The following is a 22227-nucleotide window of genomic DNA, read 5'->3' as shown; positions in this document are numbered from 1 at the left end:
GAAACGACCAAAATATTGTTTTCTTTCCCTGATTCACTGCTTTGTTCTCAATTATGACGCTCCATCTCCTTATTTATTCTATAGCTTACTCAAGCATCTCTCTTTCTGATTTTCTCTCTCTCGCATTCGCTCATTCAGCCTCCGTCCAAAACTGCCATTTCAACCAGCTGACTGTTTGTAGCTGACTTGACCAGCAGACTTAGCTACTAGTTAATTGGCTGTTGAAACAGGTGACGTGCCTAACTTTCTAAAACCAGCTGCTGGTTATTTTACAAGCTGAGTCCCAGGCGACAACATCAGTTGGTTTTAGTCCAGACGAGACAGGTCAGCTCACACCGCTGCCACTTTCACCTGTAACGCCTTAAAACGGGTTTGTCTCGTTGCAAAACTTTGGTCTTGCTAAACTTTGGCTTTATAATACAGACCATTATTTATCGAGAACACTTTTTAAGTGAGTGATACATAGTTTAAAGCTCCAGTGTCAAGTATACTCTGTTACTTGGACAGAACAATTGTTTTCTGTAAATATAGTTTATAAATGTATGAAGCATTAAACTTCTCTAAAGGCATTTTGAGATGGAGAGCCATCTCGGTTAACAGTTCAGGAATAGTTTGTTCCACGCTCAGCTCTGGTTGCACATCTTCATGCTTGGAGCTCATCCAAATTCCCAGCAAGAGCATCAGTTCAAAGAACAATATTTAGTTCCATTGAACACTACTGTGCAGATATATTATTCATGAGTGTAGGGTAATCTTTAAGTGATATAGTGCAACCTCTGGCAACATCCACCACACATGTACCAGCCTGACTGGCGTGCTTCTCTGTGTGATTGATAATAATCAGACTTTTGAGGAACTGTGTCGGCTTTATGTAAATCGGTTATTCTGATTGCTGGAGTCTGCAGTCAAAACGGCATGACAGAATGCAAATATGTACCCACCATTTATAGAAAACTGTATTTGCATACTAATTTTGGCTGCAAACCATTATAAACTTGCTTTAGAATAGCTATTAGGCATTTACAGCTAATGACACATACGGTTGTTGTATAAAGCTGCTTCCCCACCACAAGGCTTACACCAGTGATATTGAATACATGAACAGGTGTCACTCTAATCAGAGTTTTTTTTTTACATTTTTATTATGTGTCCATAAAAGCCTGGCTGCACAGCTGGACAGACAACACAGAGACCCCTGCTATTAAAATGTGGCAAAGGTCCAGCTTATGTCAAGAAAATGTAATATGCATCATTTTCTCTAGGTATATTTATGGCCTAAAAGTTCCCAGTGAACGCTTCCATTTTGACATTGCATGTTTGACAACTGTCCTCGCTGCCCCACCACCTGTCTGACTGGCATTTACTTTGACATTGTCACTACCACCTGTCACCAATTCGGGGGATGTTTCCCGATAGTGATCGTATCTGTAATATAATTAGAGTGAGTATTTATGGCTTTATTACCATCAGAATCATTGTGTAGGTGAAAGTGTTGCCTTCCAGTCATGTCAGATTTATTGTACATATTTGTAGGATTATTAGTAGGACAGATGGATTTTGGTCTACCCTCTGACATTACGGATACATGCGATTATGACGGTCTGAATAAAAAGCATAGAAGCTCTGCTAAAGGAAAGCCATGTCTGCTTCTGTGCAATTATGGGTGATTATTTGATTTAGTCTAAATAATATCACTTGGCTTCATGCATGAAAAATTCCTACAAATTTCATCTTAAATTGTGTGAGTACAAACAACAATTTAAAAACTTTTGTGGCATTCATAAAGACCTTCCACTTGTTTTAGGTGAGATCAAAATAGTGGTCTGGAGCACACAAGCAGATACACACAAAAGCAAAACTTTGAGTTTTGGCTGAAATATTGATGAAAAAGCTATTTACTTTATGAAAACACAGAGGAAAATTATTTATGCATGTAATACTGGTAAGTGTTTACACTTACCAAAGATGATTAGGTCTAGCCTAAATTACAATTAAATTAGACCAATATGGCCACACACACGAGGCTGTCCCACTGGGCGGGGGAGTGCACGACTTTTCCGTGCTGCACTGCAGTTCTGTGGGTACGCTTTATTAAGGTGCTGCTGGAGATGGTGGTTTAAGTGTTTTGAGTATTTCAAAGTCTGCATTATTATCTTTCAACATGAATCAAACTTTTAATTTAGGTGATAAACCAGGAACTGACACACCTTCGCTCAGTTGTGGAGCACACTCAATATACTGAAAAAAAGGCTGGTGGCAGGTGGCATGATCTTATACCCACCTGGAACAATGTTCAGAATAACCATGGCCTGTTGTGTGGCGCACAATATGCACCATGATGTGCCTCCAACCCAGCCAACACCACCTGAACACATGGATGAAGGTTTTCTGAGGACCTGACCACAGACTGACGGCGACTCATAACTCATTTAACTGTGGGAGGAAGCCAGAGAACCCGGAGAAAACCCATACACACACGGGGAAAACATGCAAACTCCACAGAGAAGGGCCCCAGCTGGGATTCAAACCACAAACCCTCTAGCTGTGAGGTGACAGTGCTAATCACCACACCACTGTTCCCTGCGGTGTTTGTTTTTTAAAGTTTAGTTTATTTCTTTGAGAATAGCATATTTAATCCTCTTTCAAAAACGAATGACAGAGTCTCTTCTAACGAAACTTAATTTAATAAAGTTTTTGTCAGGTTTCCCGAAATGGCAGACAAGAACCCAATAGCACGACACATAAAGCAATTCAGGTGCAAAAAAAGAGTTGAATTTGAAGCAGGGGTCAAACCAGGTAATTAGTCAGCTTGGCAAACAAATCCAGTAGGAGCAGGCAAAAGAGGTAATCAAAAATCCAAAAGGCAAGTCGAAACAAACAGGCATACTCAGAAGCACAGACCCCTAGAGTGTTAGGTGAACACACACTAGACAATCTGGTAGAGAACTCAGGGAAATGGACCTGTATACATACTCTGAAGGGGCTGATTAGCTGATGAGGAGCAGGTGAGTGTGGGGGATGGGACAGGCCAGATAAATGCAATCAGCAGGTGGTGCAGAGCAGAGGGAGTCTGAAATGACATGAGAGTTAGTTTTGTTTAGTTTAGCTGGTTTGTGATTTGCTACCCTTATATGGGTTTATTATTATTTATTTGGGTGTTACATCTTGAATTGGGATGGATTTAAAGTTTTTAAGTATGGATTAAACAAACACAAAACTAAAATAAATGGATATAATGCATTAATTAGTTAGAGGTGCTGGTTGATTAATTTTGTTACCTTTAGACAGTCAGCCTAGCGGTTTCCCCATGCTTCCAGTCTTTATACTAAGCTAAATTCATCTTCAATCGCCTCATATTTATGGTATTGACATGAGAGCGGGACCAGTCTTCTCCTGTGACTCGAACCTTATGTAAGCAATGAGCCTTTACCAAAATGTTGAACTAGTTTTTCGATCATCTCCATTGTATTTTGTCTACATGTTGGTCAGGTGTTGAAAGAATATTTAAGAATGAACTAAATATATCAGTAGGATGATCAATTAACCAGTACCACATGCAATAGCACTGACTCACTTACCATCATGACAGCCTGACTTGATCAGCAGTGCCACACTTTGACCTCAGCTGTATTAGTGAGATTGATTGTCACTATAATGATTTGTGTCCAGCGAGAGCAACAATAAATGACGAACATGGCAGCAAGTATTAGACCTGCTCTGAGGTGCTTGATGAAAAATACACAGGAATGCGCGTGCAGACACACACATGCAGGCAAAGACTACCAGCCAGAGGCCAGCGCATGTCCAATCAGTAGACAAATTCACAAAACAAATTCAATTCTTGTGATTACAACACCCTTGAAAAATGGACAATGTTTGCTGGTAGAGGGGCAGATAAGGATTGTGTGTGTGTGTGTGTGTGTGTGTGTGTGTGTGTGTGTGTGTGTGTGTGTGTGTGTGTGTGTGTGTGTGTGTGTGTGTGTGTGTGTGTGTGTGTGTGTGTGTGTGTGTGTGTGTGTGTGTGTGTGTGTGTGTGTGTGTGTGTGTGTGTGTGTGTGTGTGTGTGTGTGTGTGTGTTTGCTTGCTTGCTTGCTTATTCTACCTTTGAACAAAAAGCAACATATTCTCTACAATTTATATAGTTGGATATAAATGGAAGAAAATTGAACCAGCGAGCAACTGCACACACAAACACACAGATTCACTTTGGCATTACGTTCAATTTCCACAGAGTTGTTTTGTAGCAGTTACCCTCAAGCTTAGCAACACAACAGCTTTCAAATAGGAACTGCTGCTGGATGCAGGGATCCAATATGCGTCGGCTGCGGGGCTGGCTAGCTAGCTGACAGATCGTTTATTCAAGAAGCTCTCTGCTCTGCACTTGCCGCATCGCCTGCTGATTTGTACACAGGCTGACTTCTTTGGGCATTGGTATATATATATGTGACTGCTTGTGTACGTGTGTGGGTGGGTGATGAGTGTGTGTATGTGTGTAGCAGTGTGATCTGTAATGCTGTTTATGCAGTCCATATGCTCTCGGTTTGACTCCTGTGTATCCTCAGGCCGTCAGAAGAAGAGGACATTTTTCATATTTAAGAGCCCCCAACACAGTGGGAGTTCAACCACTCCTTACACACAAAGCATGCTCTCTCTCTCACTCCCTCTTGTCTGTCTCAGAGTAGGAGGTAATGAATTAGGTATGAGTAGCAGAAAAGAAGGCTGGTCGTGTGGATGTGCCCTTTAAGAGCAAAGTCTTGTCCTAACCCTAGTACACCCAGAGCATTTAAAAGGTGTGCTGGGCCCCTATGAAGATGTTCCCATATGGCCTGCCAGCCCACAGCACTCCCGGCTACACTTTCCAGCTTGCTAGCCTTTCTTTTATTTTAGCAATTTCTGTCTGTATATCTGTGAAACTCTTTCACTCAGTTCAATTCTATTTAACTTATCAAAACAGAGAAGTTCAATAGTTATTATGCTAGCCCAGTCTTGGAAGAAGTACTCACATCTCTCACACGCATCCAAGAATTAACAACCATAGTTCAACACATCGGAATGATGTGTTCAGCTACAGCTACAAACGAATGGAGCAGAACATAAAATAATAATATATGTCACAGTGACTGGTCATGGTTTGGCTGATCCTCGATCTGTTTGATAAGGTCAGTATCAGGCCAAGACCAGGTCACACAAATATGCACGGCAGATTACACAGTTGGTTACATTTTAGTATCAGAGTGTTATATAATAAACGCAGAGTGTTCTGTGCATATGTGCACATCAAACGTGTTGTTTTGATGAATTATTATACACAGTTTCTTCTTCAACAGGTGTGTCGGAGACAGACACATTAAAAACAGTTCACACGGCGCCTTGAAAACGTTTTGCTCCACTCACTTAGGACCACCTTTCCCTGTTTTTCACCCGGTGTCTGCATCTAAAACACCGGGTAACCAGTATAAGGGCTGCACACGTCACCTTAAAAGAGACTGGCCAAATACCGCCTGGAGCTCCATATTGAGATTAAACTACAAGTAGATGTGTGGTGAACAATATGATGTGTCAGAAATTGTTTCGGTTCAAAGCAAAAAATTTAAAATAATCTAAGACAACAATAAGTTTCCTCCGAGGAAAAGTGTCAGTGCATCATGATGGGGAGAGTTCTGTGATTTAAGTGGGTGAAATAGTGAATTTGATTGCTGATCATGACAATCACAGCCTTGAAGCACGTCATGACCAAGTGCACCACAGGTGTGCCATATAGGAGCATGGCCATGAGAGAGTGATCGTGTGAAATGTGTCAATTGTGTGAGCTTCAATGTGTGAGAGCTGACAGCTCTGAATTATTGTCCAGAGCAACAAAATCACTCACCATGCCTGATCGTGTAAATTGTAAATTAAGAATGTGGGCTATTTTTTTTACGCAAAAGACTCAAAACGATCAAAAACCTACACAAGACTATAAACGATCCAAAAAATATTACAAAGGGATACAAAAAACAGAAATTCATGCAAAAAGCGACTACAAAATTACACATTAAAAAGTAAAACAACCAAACTGATTTAATAGATGAAAAATCAATTTTTAAATGAATAAAAATAGACTCTTTGAGACTCTGGTTTTGGATGGAGCGAGTGGTCTTGTCCATATGTAGTCAGGGTAAGGGGCTTTTTAAATTTCTTTTCCCAAGGGCCCATTCTCATAATCTGTCCATGGCTTGAGGGGGTTAAAAACAAGGGTCCTCATTACTGATTGTTACCCGTTTATAACTGACAGATATGGTCTCTTTGGCTTTCACTCATTGTTTCTGAATGATATGAGACGGCACTTGATAAAAATCTGTGCCCATTTTATTGCAGATTTTCATCTTTGATGAATAATTTAGGTTCATAACCCTCTTTGTTGGAAACAAAAATACATTTAAATTCACACAGATTTAATTGCTGCCAGCCTGTTAAGCTCATTAACAAAAATAATATCCTAATGAATAAATCAAAGAGAACAGTTGATTCACACTCCCTTGACGAGGTGTGAGGACTGCAGCATATCCTCAGATTCTTTTGTTTGCACCCTCCAGCTGCTTTCTATTTGTCCTCTCTTAGATCCATCACCATGTTCTTCTCTAATCATCACCTAAAGTTCCTCTCTTTCGTCTTGTCTGCATTGTTCATTTCTCATTTATGTACCTCACAGTCCATCATCCCACCTGTCATCTGCCATCTCGTAACTTGGCCTTCATCCCAGCTTTGTGCTCAATCACGGTTGCTACTAATCTTTCTTATGTAAGTGCTCACTTGTTTCTTGTCTACCCTTACTTTCCCATTTCTCTATCTTCCACATCATCCTCCTTCTTTGCCTCTAAAAGCTCCGTGTCACTCCCCCTCACTTTTTTTTCCTTCTATTTCTCTTCACACTTGTTCACTTCTCCCTTTCTCCTTCGAGACCTCTGAAGTCTGTTTCATATCTTGGGAAAATGTCACGTCAATCTTGACAAGGAAGGCTCCTTAGCCTTGCCTGATGATCGGTTGGTCAATCAACCTTTGAAGCAATTTTGGTCATGTGAATGTGCACATGAACTTTACTGCACATATCTAGCATCAACGTGTTGTACAGTTACATATTCATGTGCATAGGTATGCACATCTGGGAAAGGTCTTTTTTTGTCAGACTCATGCAGGTGTCCCTTTGTGGCTCTCAGTGTACTGCCATGTTCGACAGATCTGGCTGCACCAGTGCGGGTGTAAAGAGAGGGTTAGCATACATTAAGGCTCAAGAAAGAGGGAAATTCCCCTGAGGGTGGGGAGGAGATAGCCTGAAGAGTGGAAGTTGAAAGACTGAGATGTGTGAGATAAAGAAGAAAAAAAGGTGAGGGGTACCAGATTTAGACAGCAAATGAGGGTGGGGGTGGGGTCAACAAAGTATACATTAAGCAAAGGAAAGAGGCTTCGGATTGAACTGATGAATTGAATTTACTCTGACTCTGTTCATTTTGGTCAACTGTCTGGCCCCGGCCAATATATTAAAATTAATTGGATCAGTTCTGAAGTGCAGCAGCAACTCATCTTGCAGCTCGTGCGGGCTAAATCAACTTGCAGATAATTGAAGGAAAGTTGAGAGGCAAAGAAGCGGATAACAAATGGGCACTCACTGTTGCTTGAAAATGGCATTGCCAGGGCTTTGCCTTTTTTTTGTTGTTGTTGCTTATATGAGAGGCAGCATAATGAAGTATGGGGCACTCATCACAAAGGCACACCCCAGCCAAGACAAGGCAATTAGGGAAGAGCAGCATCTCATATACTCTGCAACACCTTTTCGCTCAAGGTGAAGATTCATGACATGAAACCATTTGAGAGGATGGTAATAACATTATTACACACAAACCAAAGCATCTCAATACATGTGATAGAAAACAGTAGTTTCAGAAAGGCACAGTAAAAAGAAAAATGTCAGTCGAAAGCATTTGCGAGTTTTTTGAAAGCAGCACAATGTAAAAAATGTCAGTTACAGTGAAAAAGTTAATGGAAGAGTGAAGCAAGGCAGGAGGTAAAAGAGAGAGACAGGAGATGAAAGAGTGCTGATAGACAGACTGACATCGCCAGAGATGCAGGAAGAGAGATGCTGAAAGCTCAGCTGAAGTCAGACACACAGTGGAGTAGTAAGAAGGGAATACGATTCTTGTCAGCTTCTTTTGACTCCCAGCCTCTACTGACTTAAACATGAAGACAAATGACATAGTGCAGAAGTTAAGGAAATTCACAGTGGAGTTTTGTCTTGGTCTTATTATAATTTTAGCACACACTGTAACCGCTTCAGTTTGCAAGAGTTAACCAAGAAAATGGGAAACTCAAAATGGAAAATAAGTTCAAATGCTTTTGTTGAAACTGAATCCCCAAGTCACCCGGTGGGTGTGTGGGAAAATAGCTTCAGGGTGGCAGCAGAGAAAATTAGGAACTATGAGCCATTGGACATGAACTGTGACTGCCTGTTATTATTTTTAAATGAATACATTCAATAGAGACATACTGCAGTTGACATAAGCAATAATTTCAAAACAACATAATTACAACATGTTTTTTTTTTCAAGTTACAGTTTCCTAATTGAATGACTATATCACTATATTTGGCTTTTTGCACTCACTGCTGTTGGAAATACCGAGTGGATTTATGAAGATATAGAGCAGTCCTAAGCCTTCAGCAAGACCCACAAACATGTCACAATCATGCGACACTGAGGCAACTGTCTAGCCCTGTCCGTCTGATCCGAGCATTTCAAAGCATCAAGCAATAAAGGAGCAACTAAACTTTGTGTTAGGTTTGGATTCCGAAACACGTGCCTGTATGTAATAATGATAACAATAATAATAGGTTAATAACAAAAATAGAAGTATCAGAAGAAGAAACTAACACTATCATATGAATAAAAAGCTTATTCAACTTTAAATGTGCCTCAATAAAAAAGCTGTTTTTTAATAGAAGCCCTGAAAGGGCATTGTTGGCCCAAACCTAAGTTTATCTCGTACATATGTGATCAATTCTAAGGCTTGATTAGGCTGTTTTGAGGGCGAGAAAAGCTCTGCTGAATGAAATGCTTGACGCACGACACAAAGGGAAGTGAAAGTTCAGCATAAACAACATGTTTTACCTTATTAGTGAACTACGAATGTCTGTAAAACATAATAGAACTGTGCATTGGTACCAATTTGGGTTAAACAGCGTAGATATATTGTCTAATGGAATCATATTGTGAAGAGACTACATGTTCTGCATTACTACAAAAAGTGAAATTCCGACGTAAAACATCTGAAAAGCAGAGTACGAGGCAAATGTCAACTTGTGCGTAAGCTCACTCATGAAGGACGAATATGGACACTTGTGCAGACACACATGTAGTCTGTTTGCCTGTCATGAGCTAGACTGCAGCTCTGATTACTACCTGCTGTTGAAACATGTTATGTCAAATGTCATAAGAAAAATAGTATGATGAAGATAATGCAATCTATGGGTAATAGGGGCAGGACTAGATAAGCTTTTGCTTCTCCCGCTTTCCCTTTTGGACATGTGAATTGTATGATTTAAACTAAGATAATGTGTGATGATGATTGATCTAACTGTCATGCCCGAAATTAACAAATAAATAAATGAATCCCAGGGTCTTTTTCGGCAAATACACTCTATTTTTTCTATGTAACAACTATTACTGTAGATATCAGTCGCTAACAGCCGAATGCGCCCAACACTGATTAGCTCGTGGCAGCATGGTCAATGCATTAAAAAGGCATTTTTTAAGCACTAATACTGCTCAAAATAACACCAACCCTCTGCAGTAGCATGATAAGAGTCCTTACACACTAATCGAAGCACCAACCATGTAGTTAGTGAAACCGGAGTTTATTAAAAGAGTGTTTTGCAAGACTTAGCAACTGGCCCTGATACGAGCTCCTCTCATCTCAGGTCAATTACCAAATGCTACCCAAAAGGAAGGAGCCCACTGATGCTTTAGTTAATGTGTAGGGACTCTTTTCATGCTACTGCAGAGGTTTTGTTTTATTTTGAGCAGTATTAGTGGTTTAAAAAAATGGTTGGTTTTAATTTCACCGTGCTGCCCCGAGCTAATCAATGTTAGCCACATTCAGCTGTTAGCGACTCTCTGGGAAATCTCCATTACAGTGGCGATTGCTCTAAGACTGCAAGGGAATCTCAACTTCCCCTTAAATGTTACCAAAAAAAAGGAAAAAAAGTGGTGAAATATGTACTGCTGTGTGTACATTTCATTGACTAAATACGCACTATAAAGCCTTCATCATTTGTTCAGAATCAGCTAATTATCACAGTTAACCGTTGCAACTTCATTCTCATTCATACCCACAGCTCCACAGCGCTTTACACAGTTGGACGCTCAGCTTCTCTTGACTTCAATGGGGAAGCCTAGAGTGGGTTGTTCCACTGCAGCCAAACTAGACGCTCATTGGATAAATGCTGGGCTTTGTCCCTCCCATCGGACGTTCAGCGTCTCTGGGGGTCTAAGTGGGCTGGCCCCGACACTTGGCTTCTTCATAATGGTTGGATGAGCTGTCTGAGGCGGAATCATTTTTTGATTGAAAGCTAGATGAGCAAATCAGCAATCTTGAAGAATAAACAGCCAGCGGAGCATTTTCCAAGTTTTTTATTCCGTTGTTCTGAACTGATCCGGTGACTTTACTTTGTCTTTCTTAAAAATGACTAGCGTTGTGTTTGGTAACTCTGTTCTGTCACTCTGCGGTTTCTTTCTCCAACAAGCAACGGCAGCTGCGGAGCGTCTCCCCCCGTCACGATCACTCACAGGCGGTCACAATTCACAGTAGCCTGGCGCGGCAGCTCCAGCTGGGCCAAGGCCATTTATGCAGCCTAGCTCTTCTGCCATTGAGAGGACACTGGTCAAGTCCCTGGAAAAGATGCCTAGTTGGTACGACAAGGTCACAGATCATTTTCTTGAAAAGGAACGAAGGGTAGAATTTACACATAAATAAACAAACACATTTATGCTGTAGGCCGGACAAATGAGCTTCCCCGCCTTGAAAGACCAGCTGCCACCACTGATCCATTAATAGTTGTTACACGAAAAAAAAATGTATCAATGGCTCATTTCATGAGCGTATTTGCCGAAAAAGACCCTGGGATGATTTTACGCCGGAATTTCACTTTAATATTCATAATCAGTGTGAAGGGTGACCATGATCATGGTGTCTGCCGGCAGCGTAAACCTACAAAAGCAGTCTGCTACAGTTAAAACACACAGACCTCCTGTGTAACAGCCAGACGCATCACCTGTGATGTATAAACAGTGTCCAGGTGTGTACTTAATTTGCTATTTGTTGTTACATTTATTTTACATATTGCATTTCTTGCATTCAGGTGTCCCATATATACACTAGGTAGGTTTACACCGCCTGCAGACACCACGACAACGCTCACCAATTTGATGTGATTAGGAATATTAAGTAGTTATTTGGCACATGCAGTCTCTTCACAATATGATTCCATCAGACCTTATATCTACACTGTTTAACCCAAGTGCGCACTTAGGTACAGTCACATAATGTTTGACAGACATTTGTAGTTCAATAATAAGGTACAGTAAAACATGTTGTCTATGATGCAATTTGCTGAACTTCCCTTTGTACCGTGAGTCAGGCACATACATATAGTACATATCTCCTCAACAACACGCCATCTTACACTGGCAGATGAGCAATAACAGGAAGAAAATAAAAGTATGATTAGTTTGATCATTTTGACTTCATTAAAATAGACCTAGGAGAATATTTCAACAGTCTGATCTGACAGTCTCTTAATGCAAGCTGCTGTAACGTGAAGTAAGAGGTCACTGCAGCCACCACAGTATACTGTATAAACAGAGACATGAAGATGATTAGTGTTCGGTGTTATGTGTCTACATACACTTTTGAAGTTCAGCATGCATGATGATGAATTGCAGAGCACACAAGCAGTCTTAACCACTTCATTAACTTTTAATTTCCCATTTGAGTAATTCAGAAATAGAATGTAATAACTTTTGTCTGATGTTTGTTGACTGCCTTGAGATGTTAAGGAAAAACGACACCACGTCAAGCTCTAGGCAATGATCCTCATTAAAGCTAATATACAGAGATAATATCTGGCAAGTTATACACCACACTGTCAGTGTGCACACTATTATATGACACTTCCTGAATTCTTTGGCATGTATCAGTCCATTATGATGGTTCCAGAGCTGTTTCCAGAGAATTGAATATTCAGTATGTCTTAAATCTCATGTTCTCAAAGTAATCTCACCCTCACTTATCCCCTGTTTCTCTCTCTATCTCTCTCTCTCCATCTAGAGCTAATAGATGGGACCCCCACCTTAAAAATCAACCATGGCTCTGGCATTGTGGTGCTACAGTTGCCAAGCAACGTGAACGTGGCAGACAGGCGGTGGCATCGGCTGGATGTTCGCAGCGACAACAAGGTTGGACTTGTCACATATTTAACACCATGTACCATTTATTTAGCTATTTAGCAAATAAGCTCCAAGTACATTCACACTGAGCTGTCCCGGCAGATAAAAACATGTTTTCGTTTTTTGTTTTTTCAAGTTCACATACTCATTATTATCACTGACATCAAGACATGTTTTCCTGCATTTGAATAGATGTTAGATCTAGCAATTTAAATGCACTGTTCAGATCAACAGCTTTATTCGCCCTTTTGACACCTTTATTAGCTAAGACGTGTCACTTATCCAACGAAAGGGTGTAACTCTTTTTCTATAGATTATCTATAAACTGTCATTGAGAGTTTAGATGAATTTTAGTTGTGGTTATTTAAATACCTCTTTATCTCAGAGAGAGATTGTGCATAGGCACAAATATAACTTTTATAGGGGAAAAAAGCCAAAAAAAATAACTCAAAGGGTACTAGAAGAGTGCAGACCACTGCCAAGGCCATGCCCTATCTCACAATATTAAAGAAACAGAAAGATAATTTGTCTAAGCGTCCTGTGATTTAGATCCGCTTGTACATCTCATGGGTTCTTCCACCTAGTTTCATGTAAACTGGGCCAGTATTTTTTTTTGTAATCCTGCTGACAGACAAACCAAACTGAAAACATGACCTCTTTGGAGGAGGTAATAGACCACTAACACAATGTGGCTGTGGTGCTGAACTGCACCAGTGTTGGCTTGATGAACAATTACTGAAAATCTACCCACACCTTTTGCTTAGTTCGTCGTCAACTCATGCAGCCTACAGTTAATGAAAGACTCACGTTACTTGAATGCTACTTGATACAGTCTGGATACATCAAGATGCATAATGAAAAGGTAATCCAGTCAGGATGTGACTGAACAGGCTGTGCTCATTCCCTGTTATGTACATATAACAACAGAAAGGGCACCAAAACACAGCACTTTCACAGGGGGACTTGTATTCATGGCCTGGTGGTGTTCGTGTTCCAGAAGTACAAAGCCAAACCACAACCTTTTTTCTTAACTGAACTGTCAACTTTTTGTTGCCTTAACTTAACCATCACAGTCACTTACCAGTTGCCGTTTCACTGCGTTATTTTTCATATTTCATAGAATATCATATATCTCTTTCTGTCATATTTTGTAAGATATCGTCCAAACCTGTTTCATAGCGTTACATAGAACAGAATATAATGGAAAAATCTAAATATATAAATTTATCAGTGGCAACCCGTGGTGTCTGGCACTGGGTCTTCAAAATGTAAACTGTGGCATGATCTATATTAGAACAACAAAATCATGTGCAAAATATGCCAAAATCTACGCCATCATTTTGAGTACAGTTGGCCTAAATCAGCAAAGTGTTACAATTACCAGGTATGAGGTGCCAGTACAATGCAAAATGAACAAGCCAGCTTTGTTTTGGAGTAAAATAAAATTGTTGTGAGACAGAATTTGCAGTGCTACTAATTCAGTTGAAGGTCTACTCTGACATTCCCAAATGTTTTTAAACTTGCCTAGTGTTCAGGTTGGCAGCAGAACCCTGGTTATGATGGCCTGACTGTGTTCGGTTTGTCCAGCTTGTGAATTCGGATTAGCCCGGGCAAATGATTTATCCGTGAAAAAAAAAGCAGGAAACTCCAACAGTTTACCTGTTAGTTTTCTTGTTATCAACACATGACAATTGTCAGTCTTACAATGCCTTTCAATACTTTTCCCTTTTTCTGTGAATTACACTGCTGGAGATGGTCTTTATCCTCGAAAGCACACCATGAAAAATCCAATGCTATCAAGCTAACCACAATGACATTGTATTCTGCCTAGAAGCCTTACTCATTTCACACGTTGCACTCATGTCAGTGGCTTTCTGGCCTTCTTGAAAGCCTAGAGCGATGTTTTTTATGTCCCGCCCACTACAATATCAAAGTATGATTAGCTGATTCACCCATTACTTAGAACGATAATACACAAGCTAAGGACTTCTGTGTCGCTCTTGAAGTTCTAACCAATGATTGAGCAGGGAACTGAAACCTTCTGCCTAGAGACAACAACAACTAAATCTGTTTGGATAACTCTATTTTAAAGGTTTTAGGACACTTGCAATGTCATTTCTGAAGCAAACTTGATAGATAATATGGCTAAAATTAGAACTAAAAGACAATTATGATTAATTAAAATATGTTAAATAGAAATTTAAATTGCTAATATGTTGGGGCCTCTGCGAAGAACTAGTCCGTAAGGGTTACCCGCTGAAACATATATATTTGATTTCTGTCGGTGTAGGAGTGTCTTTGGTATCCTAGACAATGTAAGAATAAAATGTGACACTACTGCATATAGCACTCTCCAATAGGAAAATAACAAAGGGGCAGTGCAACTTTTGGTCGATGCTGATCCCCTTTCACACATGCACTGCAAACCTAAAATTATCCCTGAGATTGGTTTATAATGTGTCAGCCAACAGCACAGGAAAAAAAGGTGATTAATATAGGCGTAGTTGTATCCCCAGCATGTCCTCCCTACCCCATCAAACGCATCTGACACAATTGTCTGAATTTCTGGTTGTGTGCTGCATATGTAAACGGGAAACTCCAGACTATCTCCAAACCTGATTCTCCTGACATTGTCAGGGGTTCATATGTGAAAAATAACTTTAGATGCCACGATTTCTTTTAATCTGAAATTATGATTCAAACCTTACGTCAAGCAGAAAAGCAAATGCATTATTCAGTTGCAATTCCAATTATCACCTCATCTTAAGATATCCCAAAAAGAGTAATTTACAGATGGTGAGGTTTTTTTTAACTTCACCATCTGTTAATTGCCTTGAACAGATTTGCTGCTGTAGATCAGTTTTACACTGAACTAAGCTCTTGTTAACCATATTTGTGAAATGCACAGTTGTGAGACCAATACTGTAAACCTTAGTTGAAATGGTTAGTTAGACCAAAACTTAATGTTGACTATTCCATAAAATCTGAAAACCAGTGGCCAGGGACGGTGTTGCACATGGATCAGGGATTCTGAGCTGCAGGGTTCCTCAACCTTGGAGTCATAATTGTTTGATAATGCCTTTGACTTAACATTAACAACATGCCATATTTGGTGCAGTCTATTCGTCATCCCTGACATTGTTGTGCATGATCAACATAATCACATTTCTATCTATTGTAACCTCAAAGCTGAGGTTCCAAAATGAATTCATATATTCCATATATTTTGCCTTATGCAAGCGTATTTGATAGGATTATTTGAGACCCAAATGGGGAAGATGTTAGCTGGTGATTTAGTATTGCAGAGCTGTCTGCACAGTAAAGTCAAAGGGAGAAAAGGCAGTGAGAGTGCGATGAGTTATTGCAAAGGCCTTACTTTGACATTCTCCATTTAGGAATAATTTCAAGTGAATTAAATTAGAGCAAAATTGCGCTAATCTTCATTAGACTGAAGACGGCCTCCTCACCTCAAAGGACTCACCCATAACTACTGCCTCTTGAATATCAAGAAGACAGTGAGTGATCCATTATTTAGAGCATTCAATGTAACCCGGCCTGAAAGCATAGAGCGTTACTGTCTCACTTCAAGCCTGTAGTACAATTTAAAGCAGTTGGACTGACTGAACCCTGTTCTGGGAAACTCATCCCAACAAAGTTGAGGCAATCTTCTGGAAAAATTCAGGACTAAGTCAGAGTTTTGCTAGCATGTTACCAAAAAAAAACATTTTCATATTCAGCACCATCAAATAACACTTTAAATACTTAGTATGTCACAATTAAGCTTGTGTCAGGGTTCTGAGGAGGACCCAGAAGCAGATCGGACAAAAAGGCAGTGTTTAAACAGTTTATTTGATAAAGGGTGAGGTGGTGAAGAACAGAGAAGCTGGCAGGCGAGGTTTGGATCCCAGAGGTGTGGTAGGTCCAGAGAGTGGCTGGCTGACAGGCGGTGGGGCTAAGCGGACTGGGCTCCCAGGCTGACTTCCTGGAGTGATTCCTGAGGCAGAGAGACACGGTTAATTGCAGACATGGGTTGCAAGGGACCAGCTCCAGCAGGCTGAGGCAGACAGACAACCAATAGTAGCAACGACGAAAAATGGCTGGAAAATGCAGTAGCATACACAATACTTCACAACGATCCGGCGTTCACTGCATGTGTGGCTGCTCCTTAAGTACTGCAGGGGATTGATGAGGAGCAGGTGTGTGGGTGATCTCAGCCAGGTGTGTGAGCAGCCAAAGAAGGACACGCCCCCGAGCACTGTCAGGAAAGTGACAAACACCACAAGACATAACAAAACACCCAAACAGACCTCATGGCCGGGGATTCGTGACAGCTTGCTTTATTTGGCTGGTGACTCAAAGACCAAGAGAAATATACACACAATATATACAGTATCTATATCATATGCACGTACATACATACACATGTATACCCAAATGCTTGAGTTGAAATAAACATTGTGTCAATCCTCTCCATATGTGACAAGTTTGTGATTTCTGCCTGCCAGGTTTTATAAGAAGAAGTATCCTAATTTTTCCGAAGGGTTAAAATATTTATTTTTGGAATAACCATGTCTTGTTGTATTGTCTTTTGTTGCAAGTGGGATAGAGTTAATAGACGTCAGGTCCCACCCAAAATGAAAGTGTGTCCTATATAATCAGCTAAATACTTCAGAAAAACCTGAAAATGTCTGACCAGAACTTTTTTAGCTTGGGGCAGGACCAGAACGTGCCCTCTGCTAATAAAGGGGTATAAAATGTGTAGTTTTTACAAAAGTACTGCAGCCTGGTGATTACTTTAAATTGAATTGGTGTCTGGAAAGGCTTAAAGACAAGTCAAGTTTCCCAGCCTTCATTACCGATCTTCATACTAAGATCTTTTCCCCAGGCTTTTGTTAAGTGTTGTGTGGAAACCTCATATTCTGAGGAAAAAATCAATAGGGGGACAAGTCTCTTTGAATCAGTGGCCAGAAATGCTCATTTTCGAAGTTCAAACTTGTTATCCCTATGGACTAAGATTTTTGAGACTTTCTCAGACTTAACTCTGAACAATTCTCTCCAAAATCGAAAAACTTAAGTTTTAAAACTCAAACGTGTGATGTCATCAATAGATATTAAGAGAGATGTTATAAATAACAGTGACAGCACCCTGGGGAATGATCTGAGTATATGGGGACATTACCACAGAATAAATCTGATTTGGGTATATATAAAAAAGAAAGAACACAAATAAATTCAGCCTCCATTCATTGTCTATAGAGCAGCTCCACACTTTATACTGATGACATCTGAAGTTTGAGACTTTCTTGCTTTGAGAAAGAGTAGTATGTTCACAGATACTGATTGAATTGTATAGGCCATGGGAATAACATTAGAAATTCTTCATTTGTGTGCTGTTCCCCTTTAGGTGCAGGCTAACCATTTTAATAATGCCATCAGAAAAATTGCCACTAGTCTGCCACTGAAAAGTGAGTCAAACGTGTGTCCTTTACCAAACTGTTTTCAACAGTTCTGTATCACGCAATCATTTTGGGAAATGCACCAGTTTTGTTTTTGTTTTTGTTGTTAAATGTCTTTTGCATGAGAGGAATTTACAGCTTTAGCTTAAGCTTCACATTGACACATGCATAAACACAGAATACTGAGAATGAGGGCTGCCAAACAAATGCATGAATGCACCAAGGCTTTGGGGAATACAACAGCTTTATTCTGAATCCCATGAATACAATAATTCATTGAGGATTTTGTTGTTACAACAGGAATTATTCTGCATCACAACTGTATTATTCTAAATCACATGTGAATCTATCCATAGTCAGATAGTCAGCAGCAGCTTATCCAACCTGTTTATGTGACCTGGTTGGGTAAGCTGCCGTTGTGTCACCTTGTGAGATCAAAAGCAGCAAAGATGGGGCTGCTGTCTTTTGATTTACTGCATAATTCAGCAGCCAAGGATCTAGCCTTGAACAGAGTTTTTCCTAATTAATACAGGAAACTTGGTTTTAGTGTATACAGTTTGTGTACAGTGCCTATAGAAAGTTCTTATACCCTTTTGAAATAGTCACTTTTTTTTTTACAGCCTGAAATGATAATGCATAAAAAAATATATATATACTCCAGTGGGATTTACACATTTTGCCTTACAACATCAAAGTATTTTGTTTCAAAATTTGTGAAATATTAATAAAAAATGACCTAAACATCCTCAGGTATGTTTAGGTCATTTTTTTTATTAATATTTCAGAAATTTTGAAACAAAATTCCAAATTACACACCAAGTTAATTGGCCTCCATCTGACATCAATTGTGGCGTTTGTGATTACTACAGAATAAAATCAGCTGTTCGTTGAGGATTCCACTCCTAGTAGTGCATAGTAACACAAATAATGCACCACGGTTAGAAAGATACTTTTAAAAAAGCTCCGGGATAAAGTTGTGGATAGGCACAAGTTAGGAGAAGGATATAAAAGATTTCAAAGGCTTTAACTATCCCTCTGAGTACCGTTCAGAGTATTGTCCAGAAGTGGAGGCATATGGCACCACCCAGACCTGACCTAGATCGGGCCTCCCCTCCAAACTGGATGATCGAGCCAGGAAATGATTGATCAGGGAAGCTACCAAGAGGCCCATGGTTACTAAGTCTTAATGGCAGAGTTTGGTCGATCTGTGCATGTGACAACAATTTCACGTAGTTTGTACATGTATGGCAGGGTAGCAAGAAAGAAGCCTCTTCTGAAAAAATGTCACACTGAGTCTCCTAAAACAACATATTGAAGATTCTGATGCCATGTGGCAAAAGGTTATATGGTCAGATGAGACTAAAATGGAACTTTTTGGGCTGAACTCCAAACTCTATGTTTGGCAGAAACCAAACACAGTACACCACCCAAAACACAGCATCCCCACAGTGTAGCATGGTGGTAGCAGCATTATGTTGTGGGCTTGTTTCTTTTCAGCAGGGACTGGGCAGCTGGTCAGGATTGAATTGAAAGTGGATGCTGCCAAGTCCCCCCAAATTCTTGAGGAAAACCCTTGTCCCTCTGTTAGACACTCGAAAATGGGCAGGTGGTTCACCTTTTCTTAATTTTCAGACATTTTGAAAAAACTATTTCACTTGAATGTTGTAAGGCAAGTACCTCGGTACGGACAGACAGTGTGAGTGCGCCCTCATTTGCACTTTGTCCGGCCATGAAAGTGTCACTGGCCCCTTTGTGTGACGCATATGGCGCAGCAGATCATACTGGCCTGTTTTATCTAAGGTTTGAACTCGGTTTTGTCATTTGAAAAAGAAAGAAGTTGTGTATTTCCAACCACTGCTTTCCTGTCCTACACGCTGTAAGTGACACACGCTGGCAGCGGTGCGGAGGAAGTTATTACATAAATCATTTCAGGAAGGCCTCAGTACGCTACGTAGGCTAGTCTGTAAGCAGGTGAAGAGAGACAGCAGATGAACTCAGAGCAGACGACTGTAGCTGGTGATGGTTGGAGCACGGTCGGTTTGTTTCTGTAAACAGCACCTCTGCAAACAGAATGGTAATCACGTGATGGTGCAATATTAATTACCTGAGTTCCCTGTGCTCATGTAAACACCATATCCTGAATATGATCATAAGCCTCATGAACTGGATATTCATGTATACACACTCATTTGTGAATGTGCAGAGATCTCAGCTTCTGAAAATATAAATATGTTTATTTTCCTTAAAACCATGTCAATTTCAAATAACAAAAAAATACAAATTACACTGTAAGCGTGATTTTGTTGATGGCTGGAACGTGGAACTTCCATGGGAGCATCATTAAGCAGAATATGGTGTTTTCCTTTGCAAAGTTTGCAGTACATGTTGGTTTTATGTGGTCAGGATGTGACTAGTAGGCCCCTTCAAAAGGTCTCCATACGGCCCTGCACCACACATTGCTACCTGATCTGTGGGAAACCCTGCTTGTGCCCTTTGTATTCTGACAACAAATGAAATATTTTATCACAGGCGTGAAAATATAATAATAATATAATAAATGCATTCAAAAGTGATGTGTTCCAACTAAGGCTTTCAAAATAATGTGTTGATTTCTATTAATTAATTACAGGGGGAAAAATGCCTCATAATCAAGCTCCAAAAATGCCTCATAATCCCATAAATCAATGAGCATAAAACAAGCTTTTTTTTCAGGCTAACAAACATGACAACTTATATTTGTAGTCCGAGCAACAAGGTAACGGACAGTTGAGTGTGCGTGCGTGCGTGCGTGCGTGCATGCGTGCGTGCGTGCATGCGTGCATGCGTGCATGCGTGCGTGCATGATGGCATTTGGCGTGCAATAGGGAGATAGACAGAAGGAAATGACTGCAAAACACACTGACCCTATTTACTGAAGTCCACTTTTCTAAATTACTCTCATAGTAAATATTGATATTTGTCAAAACATGTAATTAATTAGACATTTTTTTTATTGTGACAGCTCTTGCAAATGCAAGATACAGTACTGATTACTGGAAGTATCAAATTAGGTTACCAGTGGGCCAAATTCCCCCTTAAAAAGCATTTGCAGCGCTTTAGGACCCTATATTGTTATAATATCAATGTCCATGATACCCCCTGCATGGTCCTAGTGGGAGCTGTAATGTACAGTATGTGAAAGAAACATTTAATCAAATGTCCAAAAAGATAAGATAAAGATGTTTTCCTTTTTTTGGTAACAATCCTACCTGTTATTTTTAGCACAAATGTTAGTATTTATAGAAGCGCCTATAATCAGAGTTAAACAGTCCATAGAATCGATTTCTCTAGCTGTTAAATAAGTTGTCATGGCTTCTGCTTTACTTAAAGTAAGTAAACCGACAATTATGGGAACATGCTGGTTTAAGATGAAGTCTTTATTTTATTTCACTTTTTTTTGTGCATGTACAAGACAAATAGCAGGGATCAGCAGAGTAATATGCACTAATGTATAAATCTAGAGTCAGAGAAGCGAGTGATAATGGTGAAAGAGCACTAGACAGCAGCAGGGGGTGCACTCATAATATTGTTGAGAAATTGCTTTATTAATGCCTTTGGTTTCTCTGAACACATTAGCCCTGTACAGCATGTCCTTGTTTATGCGTTCTCTTCAGGAGGTGCGTTTCACTCTGGATCGCTGTTCAGGGGCAGCGGTGATGGAAATGGAGGGACTAGGCAGCTGGTTGACAACTGAGGATCACTCTTCCTGTGAAGTCACCGGCGTTACATCCAACACTGACAGGTAAGCACAAAACACATGAACACATGCATACATGCCTCTATTTTTGATGTGTGCGGATGCATAGGAGAGTCCCACGTGAAACCAAAAGTCAACATTTACTTATTTTAAATGACGTACATAACGATGGTCATGTAACGCTTACTGGTGGATATCAATGTATGTAATATATTTGTTTTACTGTGCTCAACCGGCGGGTTTTCCATTGGCAGTTGCATTTATCAACGACATACACAGCCAGTATCGCAAAGTCACAGAGACAGGCCAGCAAGGCAAGAACCACTGAACATCAGCCACAAAGATGGTGCCCCGACTGAGGATGCTGCAGCTGGAGTTGCCAGCACGCACCAGCTACTAAAGCAGATTAATGCAACCCAGAAAACAGTTCTGGCAAAAATCAAACTTCAGCAATGGAAGACTAATTGGGAGATATTTCAGAATATCTGTATAACGCAAAAGTTCAGCTTTCCTACCTTGAAGATTCAGCCAAAGTGGCCAAGGCTGATCCTCCTGTCCT

The 22227-nt window shown here is 40.2% G+C and overlaps 1 protein-coding gene across 1 annotated transcript in view; it reads left to right on the top strand.

Annotated features, from left to right (window-relative positions):
- The window catches only part of LOC310947763 (neural-cadherin), a gene marked incomplete at both ends in the record, with an annotated part of 416747 nt that overhangs the window by 326957 nt on the left and 67563 nt on the right, over window positions 1–22227 (top strand). The window contains 2 exons of the mRNA XM_083914685.1: window positions 12358–12485; window positions 21586–21713. Of these exons, the coding sequence (XP_083770811.1) occupies window positions 12358–12485; window positions 21586–21713 (256 nt within the window). The remainder of the gene's footprint in view (window positions 1–12357; window positions 12486–21585; window positions 21714–22227) is intronic.

Source organism: Echiichthys vipera (assembly GCF_963691815.1).
Source record: "Echiichthys vipera genome assembly, chromosome: 1".
Classification (NCBI taxonomy): Eukaryota; Metazoa; Chordata; class Actinopteri; order Perciformes; family Trachinidae; genus Echiichthys; species Echiichthys vipera.
The sequence above is the reverse complement of the archived record's forward strand: the minus strand, read 5'-3'. Positions and strand labels throughout refer to the sequence as shown.